This window comes from Gamsiella multidivaricata (assembly GCF_025024155.1).
Source record: "Gamsiella multidivaricata strain RSA 2152 chromosome Unknown BC939scaffold_41, whole genome shotgun sequence".
Lineage (NCBI taxonomy): Eukaryota > Fungi > Mortierellomycota > Mortierellomycetes > Mortierellales > Mortierellaceae > Gamsiella > Gamsiella multidivaricata.
In genome coordinates this window covers 100472-121720 of record NW_026251749.1, presented here as the reverse complement: position 1 = coordinate 121720, position 21249 = coordinate 100472, and the positions used below count along the sequence as shown (strand labels likewise).

Below are 21249 nucleotides of genomic sequence, written 5' to 3'. Positions count from 1 at the left end.
TCACAGAGGCAAGCTCTCGATGACTAACTTCAGTACTGCAGGTGCCATGAATATCATGCTGGATACCAGCCAGGTACCAGCCGGGTACCGCTGAGGACCAAGCAGCCGGACGAAGAGTCCCAGGTCATGTGACGTAGCGGAAGCACAACAAATATTTCCCTTTTGGGTGTATGCGAGCTCGTCTTTGATCGACCTGCTTCGACACTCCATTAGCTTTCCGTACTCTTCTTTCTTTTTCTTTCTACACATCATCGCCCTCTCTCACCATGTCCGCAATCCTCTCCACTATCTCGAAGATCGCCATCCCTGTCGGAGCTGCTGTCTCCTTCTTGCAGTACTCTATGTACGATGGTACGTATTTCCGGATCAGGCGCCACTAAACTTCCGGCTGGCTATTTCGGATCAGATTCCAAGACGGGGACGGATCAAACGGACAGCCCGTCGAGGGCTCGGGATCGAGTGAGAACCTCAGCACAGCGTAGCGTGCCAAATGACAGTGATTATGGTCATAAAGACTTTGTGGCAGGTTCCGGGAGAATAACAAGTACCACTTGCCTGAAGCATCGACCTTCGACTGTTTCTTTTTGTTCCGAAGCAGGAATCGCTCTCCCAGCGAGTGATCAGAGTGCACAGTCGCGGGTTTCTTTCGGCATCTCGCCCTTTGGGGTCAAGAACCGACTGAAGGCTTTGCTTCAAGAGCATTGATGTCTTGGTTCACACAGCCGCGTGGATACCGGCGGCAGATAACGGGCAGCGCTACCGATTTCAAACACACTTACAGGGGCTGCTGTCAACCATCGAAAGCCAGCCGCGACCCATCTCGTGAAGCTTGTCTTCATATCGCGTTTCTCTTTGACCACATCGCTAACCGGCAAGCCCTCTATCTCGCTATATACACAATCACAGTCCAGGGAGGTCACCGCGCCGTCATTTTCGACAGATTGGAGGGAGTCAAGCCCGGCCCCGTCGGTGAGGGCACCCATTTCTTGGTCCCTTGGTTGCAGCGTGCGATCCAGTTTGATGTTCGCACGAAGCCCCGCAACATCTCGACGACGACTGGATCGAAGGATATGCAGATGGTCACGTTGACCCTTCGTGTCCTCCACCGACCGGATGTCAAGAACCTATCTCAGATCTACCAGGGATTGGGACTGGATTACGATGAGCGTGTGTTGCCCTCGATCGGAAACGAAGTCTTGAAGTCGATTGTAGCCCAGTTTGATGCGGGTGAGCTTATCACCCAGCGTGAGTTGGTCTCGTCCAAGATCCGCGAGGACCTTGCTAAGCGCGCCAGAGAGTTCCATATCGAGCTTGAGGACGTTTCTATCGTAAGTCGCTACCGGTTGAGTTTTACCACAGGACAAGGCATAGTACGACTGAACTTTTTTTTAATGTCGTGTTTGGATCAATTTCTGTGTTCATTAGACCACTATGACCTTCGGTCGCGACTTCACCAACGCCGTTGAGCAGAAGCAGATTGCTCAGCAGGAGGCCGGTATGATTTCCTTCAGGATTAACCTTACATGAACCACAGTAATGGTTGGAAATGTGCGTTTAAGGAGAACGAGTACTAACATGTCTATCTTTTTTCGCCTCCCTCCTTTCCTCCTTTAGAGCGCGCCAAGTTCATTGTCGAGAAGGCCGAGCAGGAGAAGAACGCCTCCATCATCAGAGCTGAGGGTGAAGCGTAAGTCTTTTTTTTTTTCTCGCCTTGCATTTATTTGTGCACTGGTTATTTGTTGAAATTTAAATACCGACATTCGCGCTTTTCCTTCTCTACCCTGTTAGTCATGCTGCCGAGATCATTTCCGCGTCACTGGAGAAGGCTGGTCCTGGTCTGATTGAGCTCCGTCGTATTGAGGCATCGAAGGATATTGCCGGCACCTTGGCTCATGCCAAGAATGTCACCTACCTTCCCAACCAGAAGGGCAACAACATGTTGTTGAACCTCCCTGTCTAAACAAACCTGGTTCAGGGAAGACGTTCGGACGATTTGGTGAGGGTGACAGCATGGATTATATTTTTTCTTTTTCTTTTAGCATTTGTCAGGAGTTCAACGAGGACATGGCGACGAGGAATATCGCTTGCAGGAGATGAAGGACAAAAAAAACAGTGTACATTGAGCTTTTTTTTAGACAATATTATAAAAACGTCGTTTTTTTAATCTTTTTTTTTTTTTTGGCATTTTTGGCCAACAAGGCGCATGAGGTTTTTATTTGGTTTGGATGTCCTTGACCATCAGGCAATCAGGGATGGTGGGGGTGCTATGCGCTGACAGCACCATTGACACGGCGCTTGACGCGTACAAGCAGTCCCTTCTCAAGCGGGAGTGTCAACGAGGGTATGTATGTGGGCTCGACACTTGGATCGACGAGCTCAAACGTGAACTTTTGGGCCAGCATGGACATGATCGTGATGGCCTCGATAGTGGCGAATTGCTGTCCAAGACTAGAGACACCGAAAGAGCGTGAGTTGGGGAATGGTCAGTTAATTCATTTTCGGATCAGCACCATGAATATCAGCCGCAGCTGCAGTTGCATCTGCAGGGTGTGCCGTGTGGTCTTACCATGTGCGAGGTCCCAGGTGGAAGGCATTGAACTTTGCAGAAGAGAACTTCTCACCGCCTAGCCAGCGCTCCGGTTTGTACTCCTTCGCGTCCGGTCCCCAGATGGTGGTCTCGCGACCCATCGCCCAAGGGCTCCATCCGACACGCTCGCCCTTATAGACCTTGATTCCTCCTGGCAGCTCATCGTCTTCAACACAGGTCTTGATGTTCTTTGGCACTGAAGGGTACAACCTCAAGGCCTCATAGAAGCAGGCCTCGGCATACTTTTGCTTCTTGGTGCTCTCGTAGGTCGGATCTTGACCCTGAAGGATGTCATCGGTCTCCTTGACGAGCTTCTCTACGATATCCTTCTGTACCTCTGTTCTGTGCATCAGATAGAACGTCCATGAGAGTGCCTGTGCGGTGGTATCGCGTCCGGCGATTACAAAGTTAAGGACGCTATCGACCAGCATATCGTCCGAGAGGGCCTCGCCGTCATCGCTCAGGTCCATGAACAACTGCAGCAGATCCTTCCTGCCATTCGCGTCGGGGGTGTGAGTCGCTCCTTTTGCCTGCTGCTGCTCCCTGCGACGGTCCTGGATCAAACGGAAAGCAAAGTTACGGACGACTTCCCGGTCCTTTAGGATCTGTTTGTCGTTGCCGGTCCACCAGTCCTTTAGACGCCAGATCGGGGAGATCATGCGACCGGAGATGTTGTGGTTGAGGCGATCGAATGCGGCGGCGAACTCGACTTCTTTAGAGGGGTCTTTGAGACAGCCAAAGGATTGGCCAAAGGCGATCTCACCAAAGGAATCTGTGATAGGTGAATAAAAAGCACCCAAGAGGGAGAGAAAATCATGTGTTAGCGAAGGAGTGCCATGCAGGGCAAGGAAAAAACATATCCATAAAGAGAAAGTGCAGAGGGATTACCAAGAGTGTAGCAGTAGAAGAGCTGCTGAAGATCGAGTGCCTCGCCTGAATCAGCAGCCTTGTTGAGGTAATCGATGGCGAGTTGTCCTTCACGACAGAAGACATCGGAGGTATATTGACGGAAGGCCTTGACGGAGAAGATGTGGCTCGCTAGTTTCCTTTGCCATTTCCAGTGCTAGATGACGATGAAGAGAATGATGATTGTAACAGGATGGGTCCATTGTGAGTTGCTTGTAGGAAGAGTATATAAAGAGCATTTGAGCTCCACAGAAAACATTCCATGTAAGAGAGAAAGGTACGCACTTCGCCATCCGCGCCGAAGATACCTATGACAGTGATAAGCTCAAGTGGTTAGTAAAAAAATAAGCAGAGAGAGATGCCATGCCGAGTTCCGACTTGAAAGCGCTATGAGATCGAATTACCTTCACCCACGAGGGGCTCCAAACTCTGCTTGAACCTTGGTCCCTTCTCGTAAGCCCAAAAGTTCACTCTGAGGATATGGTCCAGCATCTCGGGGTCGTTGATGTTGATGATTCTTCCCACGCCTGGGATGGTGACTGCGTAGACCTTGCCATAGATCTGATGGTTCTTGGTCTGTCTCTGCAGGACCGTGTTCCTCGGCTTGGAAACCACGCTCCAGAAATTACCGATTAGAGGCAGGCCTGGCGGACCCTTGAGCTCGGGCCGAGGACGGACACCATAGACGGATCGACGGTATTTGAAGAGGATGAAGAGGAAGTAGGCGCCGAGGAGCTTTGAGGTGTTGGAGCGGGTGAGGAGTTGGGAGAGGAGACGGGTCAGGGTTGCGAGGAGCGCGTTGGTGGTGGCGGCGGGCCTGGTGGTGGATGTGAGAGCTCTGTCAGACATCGCTGCGTTTAGGTTTGTAGCGGTGCGGTGAGGAGTGCTGTGCTTGAGGGAGGTGTACGCTTTAAGGAAACGCAGGTGCTCAGTTGGGGGAGGGATGGATGGATAGACAGATGGATGGATGAATGAACGGGCGGATGTAGCTGTGTGTTTCTTTGTGAAGTGGATCTGAAGGATGGTGGAGGGGTGGGTGGAGGAGGAAGAGAGGACGGCGGAGGAGGTGGGGACGATATATTTATATAAGGAGCCGCTACCTCAGACGTGGGAGCCGAGTCCAGCTGGAGACACCCTTCTTTTTTCGAGTGCGCTCAGAAGAGCGCTCAAAAGAGAGCCCTCCAGCTGGTGTCACCCATCTCACCCACCCAGAGGGGCCACCAGCATCCAGTGCCCCCTCTCGCATACCCCATACCGCATACAGCCCCGTCCTCGATCGATCACAGAAAGACTGCAGCCTGTGCCATCATCCTCACCCCGATTGGGTTTTCCTTTAGCGCCCTTTTTTTTTTTCATCTCTTTCCCCCCTCTCCGGCTGCTGATTTTACCGAACCTATTGGTCTGTGTACCCAGGACCCACCACCATCCACCCCCTCCCTCGGCCGAAGGGTATTCAATTGCCCACTCCTCCTCAAGCGTCGTTGTCGGTCACTCCACACTGCTGTTCCACGCGTAAACTCACCAGCTAAACGTGTATTGTACATTCGTATTTTAATCCTCTCTATCGAAGCGGCAACACCGTCCTCCACACATCCACACGCCGTCTATTCTTGGTCTTGGTCTCCGAATGCTTCCTCAACTACTGGCTCCTTGACTTCTGTCTCTCTCCTTCTAAGATAGTCCAAAACAACAACCAAGACACTAGAGACACACAGATCCTGCCTAAATGAAATACCAACGTGTCTAAATCTCGAAGAACGTTCTTGAAAGACTAGCCGACATGGAATATCCATAAGGTCATCTCAGCAACCCTGTCTGCTTTCGTCGTAGCCAGGCAGTATTTTCCTGGGTGCGCTCCCTATGGGGGTGTTGTTGCGGAGTAGAGTCGATTTGCAGGAGGGATTCGTGTGACAGATTGCCTGGGACGCGTAAAGATAGCACGAGAGTGCACGTCGTTATGATGATATGAGTTAAATAAGGAGGCAATAGAGTTGTACGTTTATAACGCAGCAGCTGAGAATGTCCAAACGATCCCAGCGTTTATTGCCATCTTTGGGCATGGTGGGCTAAGTAGGTTCAAGCAGGACGCAGGCGAATTCATGCCCTTGATAATTCTTCTTTGGAGTCATCGACGCTCTTTTCCGGATCAGTACGTCGTCTCGACCTTTGATCCTCGATCACGCGAGAACGGGAGAGTGGCAGCCCTTCAATGAAGAGGACAAGTATATACATTCTTCCATCCGCCGCTTTTTTCGGACACATCTCAAACCTCAATAGCATCAAAGTCACGCTAGGACACTAGCTTCAGCGCCTTGGACTGGGAGACTGAGAGTGTATCTTGGAGAATTTGACTAATCTGCAGCAGATCCAGGTCGTTCCGTTCCAAAGCGTCTTCTACCATGATGCTGTGGGAGTCGATTTCGTGAGTGTCATCTCAAATTGATGGCCTCTCTGTTATGACGAACCAAGCATTCAAGGAGCTCGCCCGAGTCAACCCCCTGGTGCAAATGATACAAGTGGGATACACAAGATTCGGCGACCTGGCTCTTACTCAGGTGGCCAGTCCCTCTCCAACAATGCTCGCTCTACACATCCCTTGGTGGACCTCAATGTCGAAGGATGCACTCAAGTTACCGACCGCAGCGCCATATACGAGTACACAGTCGCCTACAAATATAAAAATAAACGGAAGCTCACAAGATAGTTAGACTAGTTACCTTTGCACCATGCAGGTTACAATCCAGGGCGTCTCAGCTGCAGCATTGCAGTGAGCGTTAGAAATAAACATTTTTAATTTCTAATGGACATGACAGTGGCACATGAAGATACACGGGGAGTGATAACGCGTAGAAACGCGTTTTTTTTTTGCTCGCGACTGAGGTTTTACTGGTTGCAGCTTGCGGATGAAATTCGATGGGAGGGTGCAGGCCTTATACGGGAAGTATGCGCCAACGTGTAGCAAAGTCGATCCTAGACCCACGGCGGAACACGTGTTGGTATATTACGCGTGTCTTATGTGCCTTGTGCACATTGGACGTCGATTACCAAAGTGGCGCCTATTCGTCCGAACACTGCCATCGTTTCATGGCCGCTGTCGATTGGGGCAAGCAAGACTCGATACGCATCCCAGCACGATGTGGCTTTATCAGCCTTGCTTGTTTGTGTGCAGCTGGGGGTTTCGCGCCACTAAATTCGAGCGTTTCTTTTTTTCCGCGCGTGCTTGGCATCAACAGCAAACCAGATCCATCCTTCATTCTGCACCCTCCATCCCACACCATGGCAGGACGACAGACTCATGGAAGGCCCTTCGCGTTCCCTACCACCCGAGCTGCTCCAAACCCGTCGCCTCTTTTCCCTGGAACTACTATGGCCCTCGGTAACGGCGCCTCCACTACTACCTCGACTGCTGCCTCGACTACTGCCTCGACTACTGCCTCGACTAATATCTCCACTGGCTTCGGAGGCTCGGGCGGCTCCACCACACCCGTGTTTGTGTCTCGCACGACAACCACTGCCACTCCCACGCTCGCATTTGGCGCCCGCGCGATAGCTACTACTCCCACGTCTGCGTCTGGTTCATTGTTCGGGAGTGCTGCTCCTACAACGCCAGTTGGCCCAACAACGACGACCGCGGTTGCCACGCCAGCCGCCACAGGACTCTTTGGGACTGCAGCGACTGGTGCTGCTACCGCTGCAGCTACCTCCACAGGGCTTTTTGGGACAGCGGTTACATTAGTCAGCAAACCCGGGATCACGCCCGAGTGCATCAAGTCGGTCCGTTTCCGCTTCCAATGGAACCCTTTGGATGTTAAGGAGGACAAGGACTTTTCACAGATGATTCGGTTCAAGGCCAATTCTGCGGAGGATTACCAATTCGAGTGCTCTGTCAAGCGGATTGAGAACTGTTACCTCTTCCGCCTCATCTGCCCGGCCGAGAAGGACTTTACCAGTTTAAAATGGGTCACCTCGGCGACAATTCAAATGTCGGACATACCAGTGTCCTCGAACTTTCTTCCGAGCTGGCCTGATAGTCGGATGATCAGCATTAGTGGTAAGGATGCTTAATGGCCTCTGGAGTATCATCTGTTATTTGCAATGGACGCCAAGGTCATGTCCAGAAACAAACAAATACAACCAACCATCGACAATTTTTTTTATTTTTATTTTTATTTTTTTTCCCTTGCAGGTCCTATTGAGGTGGATCGCTTTTCCAAGGACCTTTACGGCTTTCATAATGTCTATATCACGCTCTCGGATGCCGGTCTCTTTGAATTCTACCCCAAAGAAGCGAAAGAAGGCATGTACGGCCATTGCGACTTTATCCTGGAACGACTCCTGGACGACTGTGCTTCTCACGACGTGTTTTTCGAATTCGAAGTTCCGGGGATTTTTGGGGATCCACCATCAGAAAATGATTGCGAGGACTTTGATGAAGTAGGCGACGAGGAGGTCAAGGGCGAACTGGATGGCACTTACAGCAAAGTGAAGAAGGAGGACGAGGAGCAAAAACTGAAAGGCGAGAGCTCCTCAGAGGCCCCGAATGAGAAAGGCAAGAAGTCCACAGAAGACAAGAAAGGGAAAAGTGTAGCCTCATCCACACAGAGCCATCCCGTGTACCGTCATGCCAGGAGTAGCCGTCGCACCACACTGGAGACCGTTGGCGCTCACAAGATCATCCTCTCACACTTTGAGTACTTCAAGACCATGTTCTCGAGCTCGTTTGCGGAGGGCGGCCCTGGAGTCAAGAGGATCAAGATTACAGACACCGATATCTATTGCTTTCGCCTTCTGATCCAGTTTCTCTATCTGGGGCGGTTGCGGACGCGTTCTATTCCTATATGCTTAACCGAAGATCAAGCCAAGGACCATCTGCCGACTTGGGAAGACGTTTACCTCGTTGCAGACAGGTACAATATATCCGAGTTGCGGCGCATGGCTGTTTCACGAATCCTCTTTGGACTTCAGGCCAAGTGGGCTGTGCCATTCTTGTTCAGGACAGCATATCTCTTTGACGACCTGCGAGCGCCCTTGATCAAGTATGTGGTCCAGAACTGCATGGCAAGTATTGTCACAAAAGAGACGCAAGCGACGTACGAGAACCACGTAGAGTGCAGCGCGATCTTTGGCGAGATCATCACAGAGCTCTGGGCGACCAGGAAGAATTGATGAACACGTACCACTTGCCGCTTTTCCTCTCAAGCGGAGCAAATAACGGCCTTCGCCTTGAGCATTCTTCCCAACGCCAAAGGGCATTGTTCCGTTCCAGAGGCAATACCTGAGGATCATCAACATTTGAAATCAAAGTAACAATGGACGAATGTATACATGAATAATATGGATGATAGTAATAATAATAATAAAAAAAAATGCTCTTTTATATACAAAAAGGACTCCACCTCTCACTTCCAATCGGCTGATTAGACCGCGCCTTTAGTTTATTCGTCCTTCTTCTCCTCGGTAGTAGCAGCCTCGGCCTTCTTCTTCTTGTTGGCGCTCTTCTTCTTGGGCTTGATCTCGGAGGCCAAGAGCTTCAGAATCTCCTCATCCTCAATCTTCTTCTCGGTCTGGATGGTCTCGAGATCGATGGGGGTGTTGGTAATGCGGAGGGGACCGGAGGGCATGACGCAAACGGTGAAAAGGAACTGGGCGACGAACTCGCCGTCCTTCTCCTCCATGACGTCGTAGGCAGTGACGACGTTGTGCTTCAGGCACTCGAGGAGACCCATGCGGGCCTTGCGCTCATCCTCCATCTGACGGAGGTTGAAGGGGAACTGACCGAACTTCTTGGTGATCTCGGAAAGGACGACGCGGGAGGTCTGCATCTTCAAGGAGTAGTTGGTGGTGGTCTTCTTGTAGATGGTGGTGCGCGAGGCGTTGTTCTTGATCTTGCCGTCGCCGGTCGAGATCATGATGTCGACGCAATAGACCTCGTTCTCGGCAAAGGTGCACTTCTCAAAGTCCTGACGCTGGCCCTCAGTTGGGTTGAGGATGATCTGCTTCTTGCCGTCGATGATGTTCTTCTCCTGCTGGTGCGAGAGCATGCCCTCGACGGGCTTGCAGCCGTAGGCGGCGGCGATGCGCTGAACGTTGTCCGTCACGGGGGTGTTGGCGTTGCCGGCACGGATCAGACGGACGGCGGCCTCGGCGGCCTGGTGGGCGGCCATGAGGACATCCGCCTGCTTGCCCTTGACGGGGTTCTCCTTTGAGGCACCGACGACGAGGGTCGTGGCGGCGATGGCGCCGAATCCATCAATCTGGGCACCGAGCTCACTGTGCGTGGGAAAGGGGTTTCCAAGGTTCCAGAACGAAGATAAAAGAAATAAAAAGTAGAAACGAATAGACGATGTTAAAGCGAGTCCTTTGTGCGCCATTGGTTCTGGTGATCGACATTGGTCGCTGTGCAGTATGCAGAGTGGACGTACACCTTGACCATATCACCGTTCTTCAACTTCCTATCGCCCTCGGGATCGGAGGCCAAAGGAGAGAAATGGCAGATGGTGTTGTTGACAGAGATGGAGGTAGGGAAACCGACACCTAAAGAAAAGAAAACAACAACAGCAATTGTCCGTGTTAAGTCGCGAGTCTTTTTTTTTTTTTTTTTTTTTTTTTTTTTTGTTTCCAGAAGCAATTCGAGCAATTGAGACGCGCGTCCTGTGCATTTTTTTTTTTGCAAGCAAGCAGAGATCCACGTACCCTTGCTGATCTTGCCCTTGGTGTAGACAGTCTTGGTGCCCTCCTCAATGGCCTTGTCACCATTCACAGCCAGCTCCAAGATAGAGGCACCGTCAACGCAAGCAGCAGCGACCTGGGCGATAACACCTATTTGTTTATGAAACCAAATCGAGTGCAAGTTTTTTCTTTTAGTATATCGATTTGCAATTTGAACAAAAGACTGAATCTTTTCTCTCCTCTCCTTCCATGCCGTGAAGACTATACGATCAAAAAACAATTCAAAAAAAACACGTACGGTTGGTGATTTCGGCAGCGGCCTTGTACTTGGTGAGGACATCGGTGTTGCTATGAAAAAGACATATCCAAAGCGACGGGTATTTTTAGTTCTGCGGCCCTCGTATGCACGAAAAAAAAATTCAACACGCCGCGTTATATCTCCCTCCACAGGCAAAAAAAACAATAATAATAGTTGGACAGGTGGATAATGAAGCGAAAAGAGGAGCTGGTTCTGGTGGACGGTCTCTGTTCCAAATAGGTTCCAAATGAACGATAGCCCCCACTTCCTGGGAGAGCTGTATTGTTGTCGTGTTTGTTTGTCTCTTGCTCCCACCAAAAAAAAAAAAAAAAAAAAAAAAAAAAGAGTTGGAGAATCAAAGCTTCATTCTCGTGAGAAAGAGATTTCCTTACGCGACAGTGATGTCCTCAGTGTCCTGAGCGGCGATGGTGAGTTTCTTCTTGTCAGCGGTCTTGCTCATAGTGGATCGATTGATGGACAGGTGATGAACGAGAGAGGTGAGAGAAAGGAAGAGGGGGAAAAAAATATCACACTGGTTGTTTACCTGTGTTCCTTCCAGCCGTCACGCCCCCTTTCGTTGCGTCACCCGTAGAAAAAAGAAATTGGCTGGTGCGCATACATTCCAATACTATCACACGCCCATAATTACGAGCTCAATTGCATATTTTTAATACTGAGAGTCTATCTGGCCCAAGGTTAGCCCTTTGTTGCATTACACATGTGTCTCTCCATCTCTGCCTCTCTCCGTTCCTGCTAGTTCTTCGACCTGAATGTTATATTCCACATTGTGTTTAACCAAGAGTACCGAAAACGCGCTGCGGAAAAAATAAATAAATAGAACGTTGTGGTGTCAATCTAGCTTCATTCCGTCTTATCATGTAGCAACATCGACTTTGAACCCATGCGTAGCTTACGTTATGTCTGGCAATCGAAGGTCCAACCTCGTCATATTCAGCCTTGGAGTGGCAGTAGGAGTGGAACTCGCCCTAATTGATTGGATCAAAAGCACAAAGCAGGTCAGAAAAACGTCCATGAAGGATCGCAGGCGCCCTTTTTGTTTGACGTAGCTATCGCCATCTGCATACCGTAGACGCAAGCAAACTGCCTCCGAACCACACAGCATAACGCTGTTTCTTGTGAGAGATCACGTTCACCTCCATAGGAGTCGACTGCATCCTTCCGCCAGAAAGAACTTCACTGCGCTTGATACGGGTATCTGCAATGCGCTTGATGTCACGTTGCAAACGCTTGCCAAAATTCTCAAACATGGTCGAACCTCCAGACAACACAATGTTCTATTGGATAACAACATGAATGATGAATGAGACCAATGCCACGATAGTACATCCTATTGAAAAAAAAGGAAATCAACCACAACCATAGTTATATACCTTGTACAGTCCACGACGAACATCAATGGGTGAAGTCTGAACAACAGTATCAACGACCTCGGGAAGAGGTGTCAAGTAGTCCGAGCTGGCAATCTCTGGGTTGAAGAAGATTTCTGGTGCCAAGAAACGTTCGAATCCGACATCCACGGAGTATGGCTAATAAATAAAAGGCCTTGTCAGCACAGGAATGAACAATTGCAGGCGCTGGAGCGTAAGAGATGCGAGACTTGATTTTTACCTTGCCGGTGACAGAGTGCACGCCCTCGTACTTCTTGAAATATTTGTCGCCCTCCTGATCATACTTCTTGAACTCCTTGACGATATCAGGGCACACATATGAGTACTGCTCCTTGATCCTTTGAGCAACAGTTAAAGAGTCCTCAGCAGGGATCATGCTCTCACCACGCTCTCTGAGCAAGTTTTGGACAAATGAAGTCAAGTCGCGACCAGCAATAGGAACACTCTTGATAGAGGATCCAATGACATATCCCTCAGCCTGATAGATAGGAAAAACAACATGAAAGCATTAGAGCCGGCATCCATGCATTGAATCTGTTCCAATTGATGCATGTTCGGGCAAATAAATTGTTGAAGCCCATACCACGGGGATGACATGAGTAACACCATCGCCAGAATCGATAACCGTTCCAGTCAAGGTCTGCTCGCTGACTTTGCTCGAGGTCCAGGATGCAGCAAGGGCCAGCACAGCCTGGACAGCGATATACAATCCCTGAACATTGAATGACTCGAACATGATCTCCGCAGTGTTCTCACGGTTCTCAGGAGGGTTCAGTGGGGGCTCAGTCTAGAGGAGCAAAAGTAGATTTCAAAGAAAAGAGATGAATATTACAGCCAACGAAGCGGACAGCTATCCTTTAAAGAGCTCGGTTATTGGGCTGACCAGTCACGAAAGAACTCACCAACAAGAATGAATGATCCTCGGGTTCGCAGCGAAGGTATTTAAAGATACTCTGCTCCCAGTATCGTTCCATGTGGTCCCAGTTTTCGATCTGGCCATGGCGAATTGGATAGTTGAGGGCATAGGTCTTTGAGTTGGCGACAGCTTCGTCTCCGATGTAGAAATCAAGATCCTCGATACCACGCTTCGAGGCGACGTTCGAGCTCGAAGAATTGTTCAGGAACGAAGGCTTTGAAGGTACTGCGGGCCCTCCGGAGGAGCTACCGCCATCTCTGGTGGCAATAACTGTGGGCTGGATAAAGGAAGGGTCATTGTTTCCAGCGAAACCCATCTTTGTGAACCTATGTGGAGCACACAGAAAACGTCACAGCCTCCGTTAGACCGAAGCAAGGGTATCGTCTTAATAGATGGAAACGCAGCTCCTCTAATGGTGACGATGCATCTATTCATCCGTTCATCCTGCTGCAGTTGAGCGCGATATATTTGACGCGAAGAAAGGCGCAGTGCCATCGAGTGATTCGCAGGGGATGTTGAATGGTGTGTCCTGTAGGGTGACTGTTCGCTAGGAACGAAGAGACAGGTAGATGGCGAAGTGTTGGGTCGTGAGTGATGGTACACTGGCAGAGATGGTTCCTTACCCAGTACCATTGTCGATGACGACGGGAGCGAGACGCGACATTGTTGAAGAAGGAGGGATGGGTTGATGGAGGGAGTTGAAGAGGATAGAGTGATGGAAAGAATAAGTGAAATGATGTCACCGACTGAGGTCCAACCGTCCAAGGGCTTTTTGTCTAATGCACCCCTCCACACGAACGACACAGAGGGTCGCGATGTTGTTTACAACAGTGGCGACAGAGGACTCTCCGGTGACGTTTATCTTTTTTTTTTTTCCCTTGCATCGGGCTTTTTCACATGCAGAAAGTCTCCCAACAAAATAGGACTAAGAATGCACGCACAGCTGCATGCTGAACCCACACCACCCGCGCACGCATCTCCTCACCGCTCAGGGGAAAGTGGAACTCACTTCCCCACAAATGAAAGCGATTGGCATGCTTTGTATCCTAATGAAGTATATCCACTGAGGATGTCGCTGTCCGCACTGTAGTTGTATCAGTGGTATCAGTTGGGTCCCAAGAAGATGAGCTGGGTTGTGGCCACAGCGCTAGTCTGCCTCCATTTAGGGCAAAGGAGAGAAGAGTATGCTGGGGTTGCGAAAACAAAAAAAAAACCCATTTCTGCCAAAGTGACTTTAAAAGATAAACCATCGAATCATATCATATGGGGTTCTGCTGGGCGGGTTATCTTTTCCGGCGTTCATTCTCCACACCATCGCTCTTCCTCTTCTTCTCTCACCATCCCTCTGCCTCTCTTTCACGCAACACATACCCCCCTCGGCTCTGTCATCCAGCCTCTTGCATCCGTGGACAACAACAACAACAACAACAACTGTGTGCAATCTCATAGTCTCTCTGCACCCTTTCTGATTATACCCCTTCCCCTCTCTCACACTTACCCTACACCCTCACCCTCACCCTCACCCTCACTCTCACTCTCACTCGTACCCTCCCTCTTGCCCATTGGCTGACAAACCCTCAACCACTTCCCTTCCTCCACGCTCACCCACCTCTTCTTCACTCTCCCTCTCTCTCTTTCCCCTCTAACTTCTGCTGTTTGCTCAGCAATAGCTCACTTCCCGCCACACACCTCTCACACCTCTTCCCTCGAGCGCCGCTGTAGCAAAAAAAAAATCATCAAAACATGACGCAAAATGGGTAAAGTCCACCCTTCTCCCTCTCCAGCCACCCGTCGTTCTATCCTTCAACCCTCGTTTTCGTTGCAATATGGAACCCCCTCGACTGACCAGGGTATGAATGCTTCTTGTCACCCTAGTCTCCGAATCAACATCACGGGCATTCCATCGCAGGGGGCCAAGTCGAGGGTTGAGACCCAGATCAAGCTAGGCATTCAGCTGGTCAATCACCAGAACGACCGCGTCGGCGCCTGGACCCACATCAAGCTACCCGAGTATATGGTAGCTAAGGAGAAGAACAAGCGTATCAACGCAAAGAATGTCGGCAAGTCTCCTCTCGTTTGTACTCCATGAAAAAACGTGCGTCTGTCCCGTGTGACGGATGCAAATTTAAATTTTGTCACCCAACAAAAACGGTATGGATCTTTCTTGTCTGTGCTTGAAACTGACCTTGTAGCTCGCACTCAAAAAATTAGGCCCTGAGGTGTACGAGGCATTGAACAATGGGACGTGTCTTAGCCTGGAGGCATCAGTTGTCTGCCAGAGTGATAGGAGCAAGATCATCCAGACCTGCACAGGATGTGTTCTCCGCGAACGGAAACGCACTCAGCGCAAGAAGAGCCTCGGCAAGAAGAAGAACGGACTCGCCGCAGGTCCCCTTGCCCACCTCGACGAGGATAACCCTGAGCAGATGGCGCTCGAGCAGCGCAAGATCCTACTCTTCAATTGCACAGAGATTGCCGAGTTTAGCTCGGGAGAGTTGATTCTGCCCACGCGCATCACCTGCTACTGCAGGCACCATGGCGAGAAGCTCGGATTCTGCATCCAGTTCTTGCTCCGAGACTACGCCAACAACGTTGTCGCTGTGGGCGTGTCGCCGCCCATTATGATTACTGATGACCACAAGGCGTCCAAGGTCAAGAAGCCAGAGCAGGGTGCGACTGGCGTGCAACACAAGACCTCGTCCAAGAAGGCGACCGACCCATCCAACAAGGTTGTCACTCTCACCCCTCCCAGCTCACCGACGACGCCAGGAGATGAGGTGGAAAGTGAGGTCGACATGGGCACCGGACAGGATGACGATGAGGAGGAGGAAGAGTCCGAAGAGTCTGAGATGGACTCGTCCTCCTCTAATGCTTCACCTTCACCGCTTCAAACCTCAATGGATATCAGCCACTATGACCCCAACAATCTCTCGATTGTCGACCTCATTTCTCAGTTTTCACAACCGGACGATGCGCGTCAGGTCCCATCGCCCTCTTCACCAATCTCACCCACAGAGCGTATCTCTCAGGCATGCCAAACCACACCCTCGCCAGACTACCCGCCAACGTCAATGGATAGCCAGCAACAGTTCCAAACTATGAACAGCTTTATTTATGCTTCGAATAACGACAGGATGGTTCCTGAGCAATTGGTCGATATCCCCATCTCACTTGCACCCGCAACATCCGCTCCGCTCGACCGCGTGAGGGACAACGTGAACCAGCAATATCAGCTACAACAGGATCAGGAACGTCAGCTGCAGCAGCATCAACTTCAGCAGCAACATCTTCAGTTTCAGCAGCTGCAACAGCAGGCATTATTCCCTGATGCATTTAACACCGCAGCTACGGTAACTTCCTCGCCCATTGCGCGTCGCACAAGTACTTCTGGCGGGGTGGGCCCTGTCAGACGTCGACGAGCTCCTACGGCAGCCAATCCTTTGGCCTCCAATACAACCCAGCCCTCGATGACCGCTCCACTCACAGTCAACCCCCTCGTTACACCTCCCGTAATCTCGCCCACATCCATGCCCTCGATCCTCGGTCTCTCCTCGACATTAGCCATGGTACCGCCCGGCTTCATTGTCCCAAGGATGACAAGATTGATTCCTAACTCAGGACCGTGCTTTGGTGGCATTGAGGTCACAATCCTGGGTGCCAACTTTTACGCAGGATTGACCGCTATGTTTGACGCAACACCAGCACTTCCCACACAGTTTTGGTCCCCCAACACCCTGATCTGCATTTTACCACCAAGGATTCAGCCCGGCACAACGGTCGTCACATTTAAGGAACATCCAGCGATCACTTTGGCTCAAACTGGGGATGTGAACGAGATGATGCTGTTCACATATGTCGATGAGAGCGACAAGGCTTTGATGGAACTTGCCCTTCAGGTGGTTGGATTAAAGATGACAGGAAGGCTCGAGGACGCTAGAAATATTGCTTTGCGCATTGTTGGAAGCCAGGTAGCCAATGGCAATCAACAACAGCAGCAGCAGCAACAGCAGCAGCAACAAGGACAGCAGCAACAGCACCAACAAAACTCGCTCAACTACGCCAACCTTGTTAGAGATCTGATCTTGTCATTTGGAGATCAAATTTCGGATACAGAGTTTCAGGCTGGCCTTGAGGACAGGATTCTTACCCTTCTCACGGTGCTCTCGGAGCTGCCAGCCCCTAGTCATGGAGTCATCAACCTCCATCGACGCGACACTGGACATCGTCTGCTACATTTCGGAGCAATGAAGGGGTTTGAACGGTTGGTCGAAGCCCTTGTTTTTAATCCAGAAATCGAGATCGATGCCCTAGACATGAATGGCTACAGTGCGCTTCACTATGCATGTTGGCGCGGAGAGGTGGCAAGCGCCAAGCTGCTGATCGGACATGGTGCGGACGTAATGTTGCGAAGCGTTCATGGTGTTGGATGTGTGGACTTGGCTGGAATGAATGAGCCAACAAAGACAGCTGAGCTTGTGCAGGCGCTAAGGACCAGCAATAGCTGGGTCGATGCTGGAGCTCAGGAAGTCGATGGCTACGAGTCTGCCCAGGAAGCCGAGGGCGAATCTGAGGTTGAAGAAGAACTCGAGGCATTGGATACTCTGGAAGATGGCGCGGATAGTGGTGTCTGGTTGGAGCACTTTGCCACAGAAAGCGATACGCTTGAGGAGGATGGGAACGAGGGTTCTTTTGATGCCTCGAGTCTTGTTGGCTCAGAGATCGAGGACCTTGCCTGGATCGACCGCGGCGAATGGATTGGCGAGGAAATGTCGGATGACTCGAGCGACTGGAGTGGTAGCGACTCGAACAGCCAGGACGATAGTCAGGAAGAGATTTACAAGGCTGACAACGGCGACATTTTCCAGGCGCCTTCGTCTCCAAGTCTGATCCCCATGGCAACCCCGCTGGCTCAGGATGCAAAGGACGCACAGGCAGCGGAGATGGAGAGGAACTGGCTTCAAAAGACGCTGAGCCAGCTCCAGTCCTCATCGCCAAGCTTCGACTTTGAATTCTTTAAAGCCCTGAACCAGATCCTGCCAGAGAAGGGCGCCTTCTTGATGAACATCCCCAGCATGCCGACATCGATCCAGGCCTTCAATGCCAACATCGGTACCTACATGCCCTACAATTTCAGTGGCAAACAGGAGGTCGCTGCGAACGAGCAGTCGGTTGAGCACGTCACTGAGAAGCAGCCGCTCCGTCATGGACGCAGCCGGTCTATCGGCGCGGAATTCGTATTGGATGAGCAGGCCATTTCGCACGAGTTGTGGACAATGCACTCCAAGCCCGAGAACCGGACTATTAATAGCTCCGTGGTGGCTAATCTAACCCCTACGGCAGAGGAAGCACCGAGCCGTTATCTGAGTGTCTACCACCAGCCCTTCTCGGCTACGTCTGTCTTGCAGCAGCCGGTGAACAGTTATGCAATGCCATCACAGGATTCGCCATATAGCCCCTTGATGCTGACGACGGCCCCTGGTCCGAGCACTGGATGCAGTGCAACGGTGACATCACCGCTGAACAAGGACAAGGCCCGACGCGTGTACCCACCCATGGAACCTGAACCTCAGCAGCCGACACCGAGCTCTGATGTGGGCGAGTCATCTGTGGTTCGAAGTGGCCGTAGGCTCATTACGGAAATCGCGAACAACGGAGCTGTAGTTGGAGGCGCTGCTGTTGCGGAGAGAGCCGTCGAGGCTGTTGGAGAGAACCGACACATTCAAGAGCTGAGGGCTAGATATCACCAGAAGATGAGACGACTGAAGAAGGACAAGATGCTTTTCTTGTTCTGGGTTCCTGTCTTGCTAGGTAAGCAATCATGTCGTGCCGTAGCAGATTGCTTTATGTTGCCTCGTGTTACACTGTTCTAACATGCATGTCTTATTTTTTTGCGAATATAGTTATGTTGGCATTGACTATCATCCGTATCGCCTCAACGTTTGATGTTGCCAGACAGTGGACGCACGGGCTGATGAACCTCGCTGGCATCCAGGTCTAAGGAACGCCACAAGACATCTTTATCTTTATTTGCCAGCCGCCTTTCATACCTCTGGCGCGTATTCCCCTATTTATTTCACCTTGCATACTATTATGTTTTCTATGTCTAGTTTGCCTTCTTTTTCTGCTTCTTGTCTTTCTAGTATTCATGATAATCCTTTGCTTCTGCTTGCTGTGCCTATTTGTAAATGTATGTGCTTCGGCACCAATAAAGAGCGATATTTGTTGACATAGAAATGACACATGGCGAAATGAAGGGTTGGTGTTAGCGTGGGGCTCGCGTGCAGCTGCATACTTTCTGGGGTCGCAGCTTCTTGTGCCAACGAGCAAAGAAAGCTCCACTCCACTCCCATTTACTTTTTTTTTTTTTTTTTTTTTTTTTTCCTCCATCAGCTATGTATTAATCTTGAATCCCACCAGTACATCTCATCCTCTCTCTCACTCTCCAACTTGAACCGATTCCCTTTTTTTTTTGTTTTTTACGTGAGCGCAGCACTTCATGACAACACACTCCAACAGCAGCAGGACTGTTTCCCCGCTCGAAAAGGTGCTTAGTCTACCCGAGCTTCAAGCTCTTGTTGCCCAATACCTCGAGCGCGAGGTCCTGGCACTCTGTGCCCGAGTCTCGCACCAATGGCACCAAGTCTTTGCCCCCTTTCTCTGGCGAAAAGTCCTCTTCCGGGTCCCACAGGATTTCTCGCTGTACGGTCGGCTGGTTCAGATCCTTGACCTCTATATGGGGAACATCCCCCAGGCCCAACGGGATCATATCCGGTACTGTTGTCCCCATCTCCGGAATGTGCATCTGCATTTTCAGCAAATGCCAGTCGACTCGCTGTGGCGGCTGTTCGAACCAGAGGACGGGAATGGGTTTGTGGGGGCAGGGATTGAGGTGTTAGAGATCTATGTGGCCGAATTCGAGGTCATCCCATCAATCTTGCCGTGGTTGACATATGTGAGGAAGATGGGTTTTTTGAGAGGGCTAAAGAGTTTGACGGTCGGGAACGGGCAGGCATTGGATGAGGAAGAAGGAGGAGGGAAGAGGAGAAAGCAGATTGGGGTGGGGGATGTGGTGAGGTATTTGGAGACGTTCCCCGAGACAAGGGCGTTGTGCTTTGGGAGGATACCGATTGGTGAAACGAGGCGGTCGGAGGAGGAGGAAGAGAAGCGGGTGGAGGAGGTTAAGTTGGAGTGCAGGGACGAGAACAATGGGCATGATCTGGATAAGCGGCAGCGGCACGAGATGATGGAGGAGAAGGAAGGCGAGGCAGGAAAGAGCGACAATCAAATGAACGCGAATACGAACGCGATGATAGGATCGAGAGCCGTGGGCGCGATGCCATACCCGCTCCAGGATCTGGATATCTACCCACGGACAGCCTCTGTCCTCTCGAAACTCCTCCACCGCGCCCAGAACCTTCGCAAGCTTCGGATTCGCAAGATCAAAGACCCTCGGATCCTATCTATCATCGCCCGGTCCTGCCCCAAACTTCAGACCTTCCGATACATGGGTCGGGGACTTTTGAGCCTTCCCGATTTTGACTGGCCGACTTTTCTTCAGGGCTACTCTCAAATGGAAACCTTGCATTTCGAAGACGTGCTCGTCACAGATCGGGCAGCACTGACGATCGCGGACGTCTGTGCGCAGAATTTGCGGTACCTCACGATCCATAATGGAGCCAAGATCGGCACGCAGGCTTTGCTCGAGATGTTAAGGAAGTGTGAGAGGTTGGAGTGGGTGCAGTGCACGGCGGATTTGATCTTGGGGGAGCTCTTCTTCAAATGCAACGCCTGGGGCTGTTACGGCTCCCTTCAAGTCCTACGGCTCTTTGGTGTAGAATTACAAGGCCTCGACGAGAATGAAGCCTTCCGGACCAGGATCCGACAACTGCCCCGTCTAAGGTCATTAAGCATCCGAGGGACGGGTATGAGGATAGAGTCGTTACTGGATGAGGATGAGCTTGCGAATACTGGGAGTGCGGTAGTGATGGATCCTGATCCGGGATATTGTTATCGGTATCTGTTGGATATTGTGATGCCACGGTTCAAATGTCGGTTGATTACGTTGCCGAGGTTGAAGGTGTTGTTGGCGTTGATGCCGAGGGTCGAGTATATTAATTTCCAGAACGGTTATGACGAGGAGGCACGGGAATGGTTGCGGACGAATCGGCCGAACTTGGATATGGGGGTCGTGGTCTGGTAGGGACGCGAACGTGGGTGTGCATAACAGATAAAATAAAATAAAATAAAATAAAATAAAATAAAATAAAGGTTATCCTGAACGATCTCAGGAACCATTGCTATGATTCATATGATGATCTCTCGGATGCAGATATAGAAAACTATATCGTTTGCGCGCTGGTGCTGTGCAGGCCACGACTTCTAGCTCTGCGGTACAACTCTCTGCGCTACATCCATCATTAAATCAGCGCCATCACCTCCAGCTGCTCCTACTCGTGACTTTCTT

At 50.8% G+C, this 21249-nt stretch overlaps 8 protein-coding genes across 8 annotated transcripts; 5 read left to right on the top strand and 3 right to left on the bottom strand.

Annotated features, from left to right (window-relative positions):
- Positions 1-191: 191 nt before the first annotated feature.
- On the top strand, positions 192-950 carry BC939DRAFT_454454 (uncharacterized protein). The gene has a single exon (XM_051556069.1). The coding sequence runs from the start codon at positions 349-351 to the stop codon at positions 703-705; it is 357 nt and encodes a 118-aa protein (XP_051411212.1). The 5' UTR covers positions 192-348; the 3' UTR covers positions 706-950.
- BC939DRAFT_398221 (band 7 family-domain-containing protein) lies at positions 705-1960 on the top strand (the record flags this gene model as incomplete). The annotated part of the gene is made up of 4 exons (XM_051552410.1): positions 705-1328; positions 1426-1495; positions 1615-1687; positions 1789-1960. 4 exons carry the CDS (start codon positions 705-707, stop codon positions 1958-1960), a joined length of 939 nt encoding a protein of 312 aa, XP_051411211.1.
- A 195-nt stretch (positions 1961-2155) lies between these two features.
- On the bottom strand, positions 2156-4556 carry BC939DRAFT_424833 (cytochrome P450). Its single transcript, XM_051553148.1, has 5 exons — positions 3898-4556; positions 3779-3801; positions 3476-3650; positions 2567-3359; positions 2156-2448 (listed from the first exon to the last, which is right to left on the bottom strand). Exons 1-5 carry the CDS (start codon positions 4340-4342, stop codon positions 2265-2267), a joined length of 1620 nt encoding a protein of 539 aa, XP_051411210.1. The 5' UTR covers positions 4343-4556; the 3' UTR covers positions 2156-2264.
- Positions 4557-6695: 2139 nt separating this feature from the next.
- On the top strand, positions 6696-8859 carry BC939DRAFT_454450 (uncharacterized protein). Its single transcript, XM_051556068.1, is given in 3 exon segments — positions 6696-6890; positions 6903-7544; positions 7680-8859. The coding sequence occupies 3 exon segments, from the start codon at positions 6770-6772 to the stop codon at positions 8657-8659; spliced, it is 1743 nt and encodes a 580-aa protein (XP_051411209.1). The 5' UTR covers positions 6696-6769; the 3' UTR covers positions 8660-8859.
- On the bottom strand, positions 8860-10962 carry BC939DRAFT_454448 (peptidase M24, structural domain-containing protein). The gene is made up of 5 exons (XM_051556067.1): positions 10853-10962; positions 10461-10510; positions 10187-10312; positions 9916-10027; positions 8860-9763 (listed from the first exon to the last, which is right to left on the bottom strand). The coding sequence occupies exons 1-5, from the start codon at positions 10918-10920 to the stop codon at positions 8929-8931; spliced, it is 1191 nt and encodes a 396-aa protein (XP_051411208.1). The 5' UTR covers positions 10921-10962; the 3' UTR covers positions 8860-8928.
- A 289-nt stretch (positions 10963-11251) lies between these two features.
- On the bottom strand, positions 11252-13101 carry BC939DRAFT_398218 (actin family; the record flags this gene model as incomplete). Its single annotated transcript, XM_051552409.1, has 6 exons — positions 11252-11446; positions 11546-11755; positions 11852-12007; positions 12090-12347; positions 12453-12656; positions 12772-13101. The coding sequence occupies 6 exons, from the start codon at positions 13099-13101 to the stop codon at positions 11252-11254; spliced, it is 1353 nt and encodes a 450-aa protein (XP_051411207.1).
- Positions 13102-14304: 1203 nt separating this feature from the next.
- BC939DRAFT_454443 (uncharacterized protein) lies at positions 14305-19121 on the top strand. Its single transcript, XM_051556066.1, has 4 exons — positions 14305-14542; positions 14661-14845; positions 14997-18593; positions 18686-19121. Exons 1-4 carry the CDS (start codon positions 14529-14531, stop codon positions 18781-18783), a joined length of 3894 nt encoding a protein of 1297 aa, XP_051411206.1. The 5' UTR covers positions 14305-14528; the 3' UTR covers positions 18784-19121.
- A 31-nt stretch (positions 19122-19152) lies between these two features.
- On the top strand, positions 19153-21016 carry BC939DRAFT_454441 (uncharacterized protein). Its single transcript, XM_051556065.1, has one exon. The coding sequence runs from the start codon at positions 19282-19284 to the stop codon at positions 20983-20985; it is 1704 nt and encodes a 567-aa protein (XP_051411205.1). The 5' UTR covers positions 19153-19281; the 3' UTR covers positions 20986-21016.
- The last annotated feature ends 233 nt before the right edge of the window (positions 21017-21249 follow it).

Excerpts from the sequence above, each read along its gene's own strand:
- BC939DRAFT_454450 (XM_051556068.1), top strand. The coding sequence starts at position 6,770 with ATGGCAGGACGACAGACTCATGGAAGGCCCTTCGCGTTCCCTACCACC. Across the intron at positions 7,545-7,679 it reads TCGGATGATCAGCATTAGTG|GTCCTATTGAGGTGGATCGC; the intron begins GTAAGGATGCTT and ends TTTCCCTTGCAG.
- BC939DRAFT_454441 (XM_051556065.1), top strand. The coding sequence starts at position 19,282 with ATGACAACACACTCCAACAGCAGCAGGACTGTTTCCCCGCTCGAAAAG.
- BC939DRAFT_424833 (XM_051553148.1), bottom strand. The coding sequence starts at position 4,342 with ATGTCTGACAGAGCTCTCACATCCACCACCAGGCCCGCCGCCACCACC. Across the intron at positions 3,802-3,897 it reads GGAGCCCCTCGTGGGTGAAG|GTATCTTCGGCGCGGATGGC; the intron begins GTAATTCGATCT and ends TCACTGTCATAG. Across the intron at positions 2,449-2,566 it reads CACCTGGGACCTCGCACATG|TCTTGGACAGCAATTCGCCA; the intron begins GTAAGACCACAC and ends CGGTGTCTCTAG.
- BC939DRAFT_454443 (XM_051556066.1), top strand. Across the intron at positions 14,846-14,996 it reads TATCAACGCAAAGAATGTCG|GCCCTGAGGTGTACGAGGCA; the intron begins GCAAGTCTCCTC and ends TCAAAAAATTAG. Across the intron at positions 18,594-18,685 it reads CTGGGTTCCTGTCTTGCTAG|TTATGTTGGCATTGACTATC; the intron begins GTAAGCAATCAT and ends TTGCGAATATAG.
- BC939DRAFT_454454 (XM_051556069.1), top strand. The coding sequence starts at position 349 with ATGGTACGTATTTCCGGATCAGGCGCCACTAAACTTCCGGCTGGCTAT.
- BC939DRAFT_454448 (XM_051556067.1), bottom strand. The coding sequence starts at position 10,920 with ATGAGCAAGACCGCTGACAAGAAGAAACTCACCATCGCCGCTCAGGAC. Across the intron at positions 10,313-10,460 it reads CGCTGCCGAAATCACCAACC|GTGTTATCGCCCAGGTCGCT; the intron begins GTACGTGTTTTT and ends ATAAACAAATAG. Across the intron at positions 9,764-9,915 it reads AACGGTGATATGGTCAAGGT|TGAGCTCGGTGCCCAGATTG; the intron begins GTACGTCCACTC and ends TCCCACGCACAG.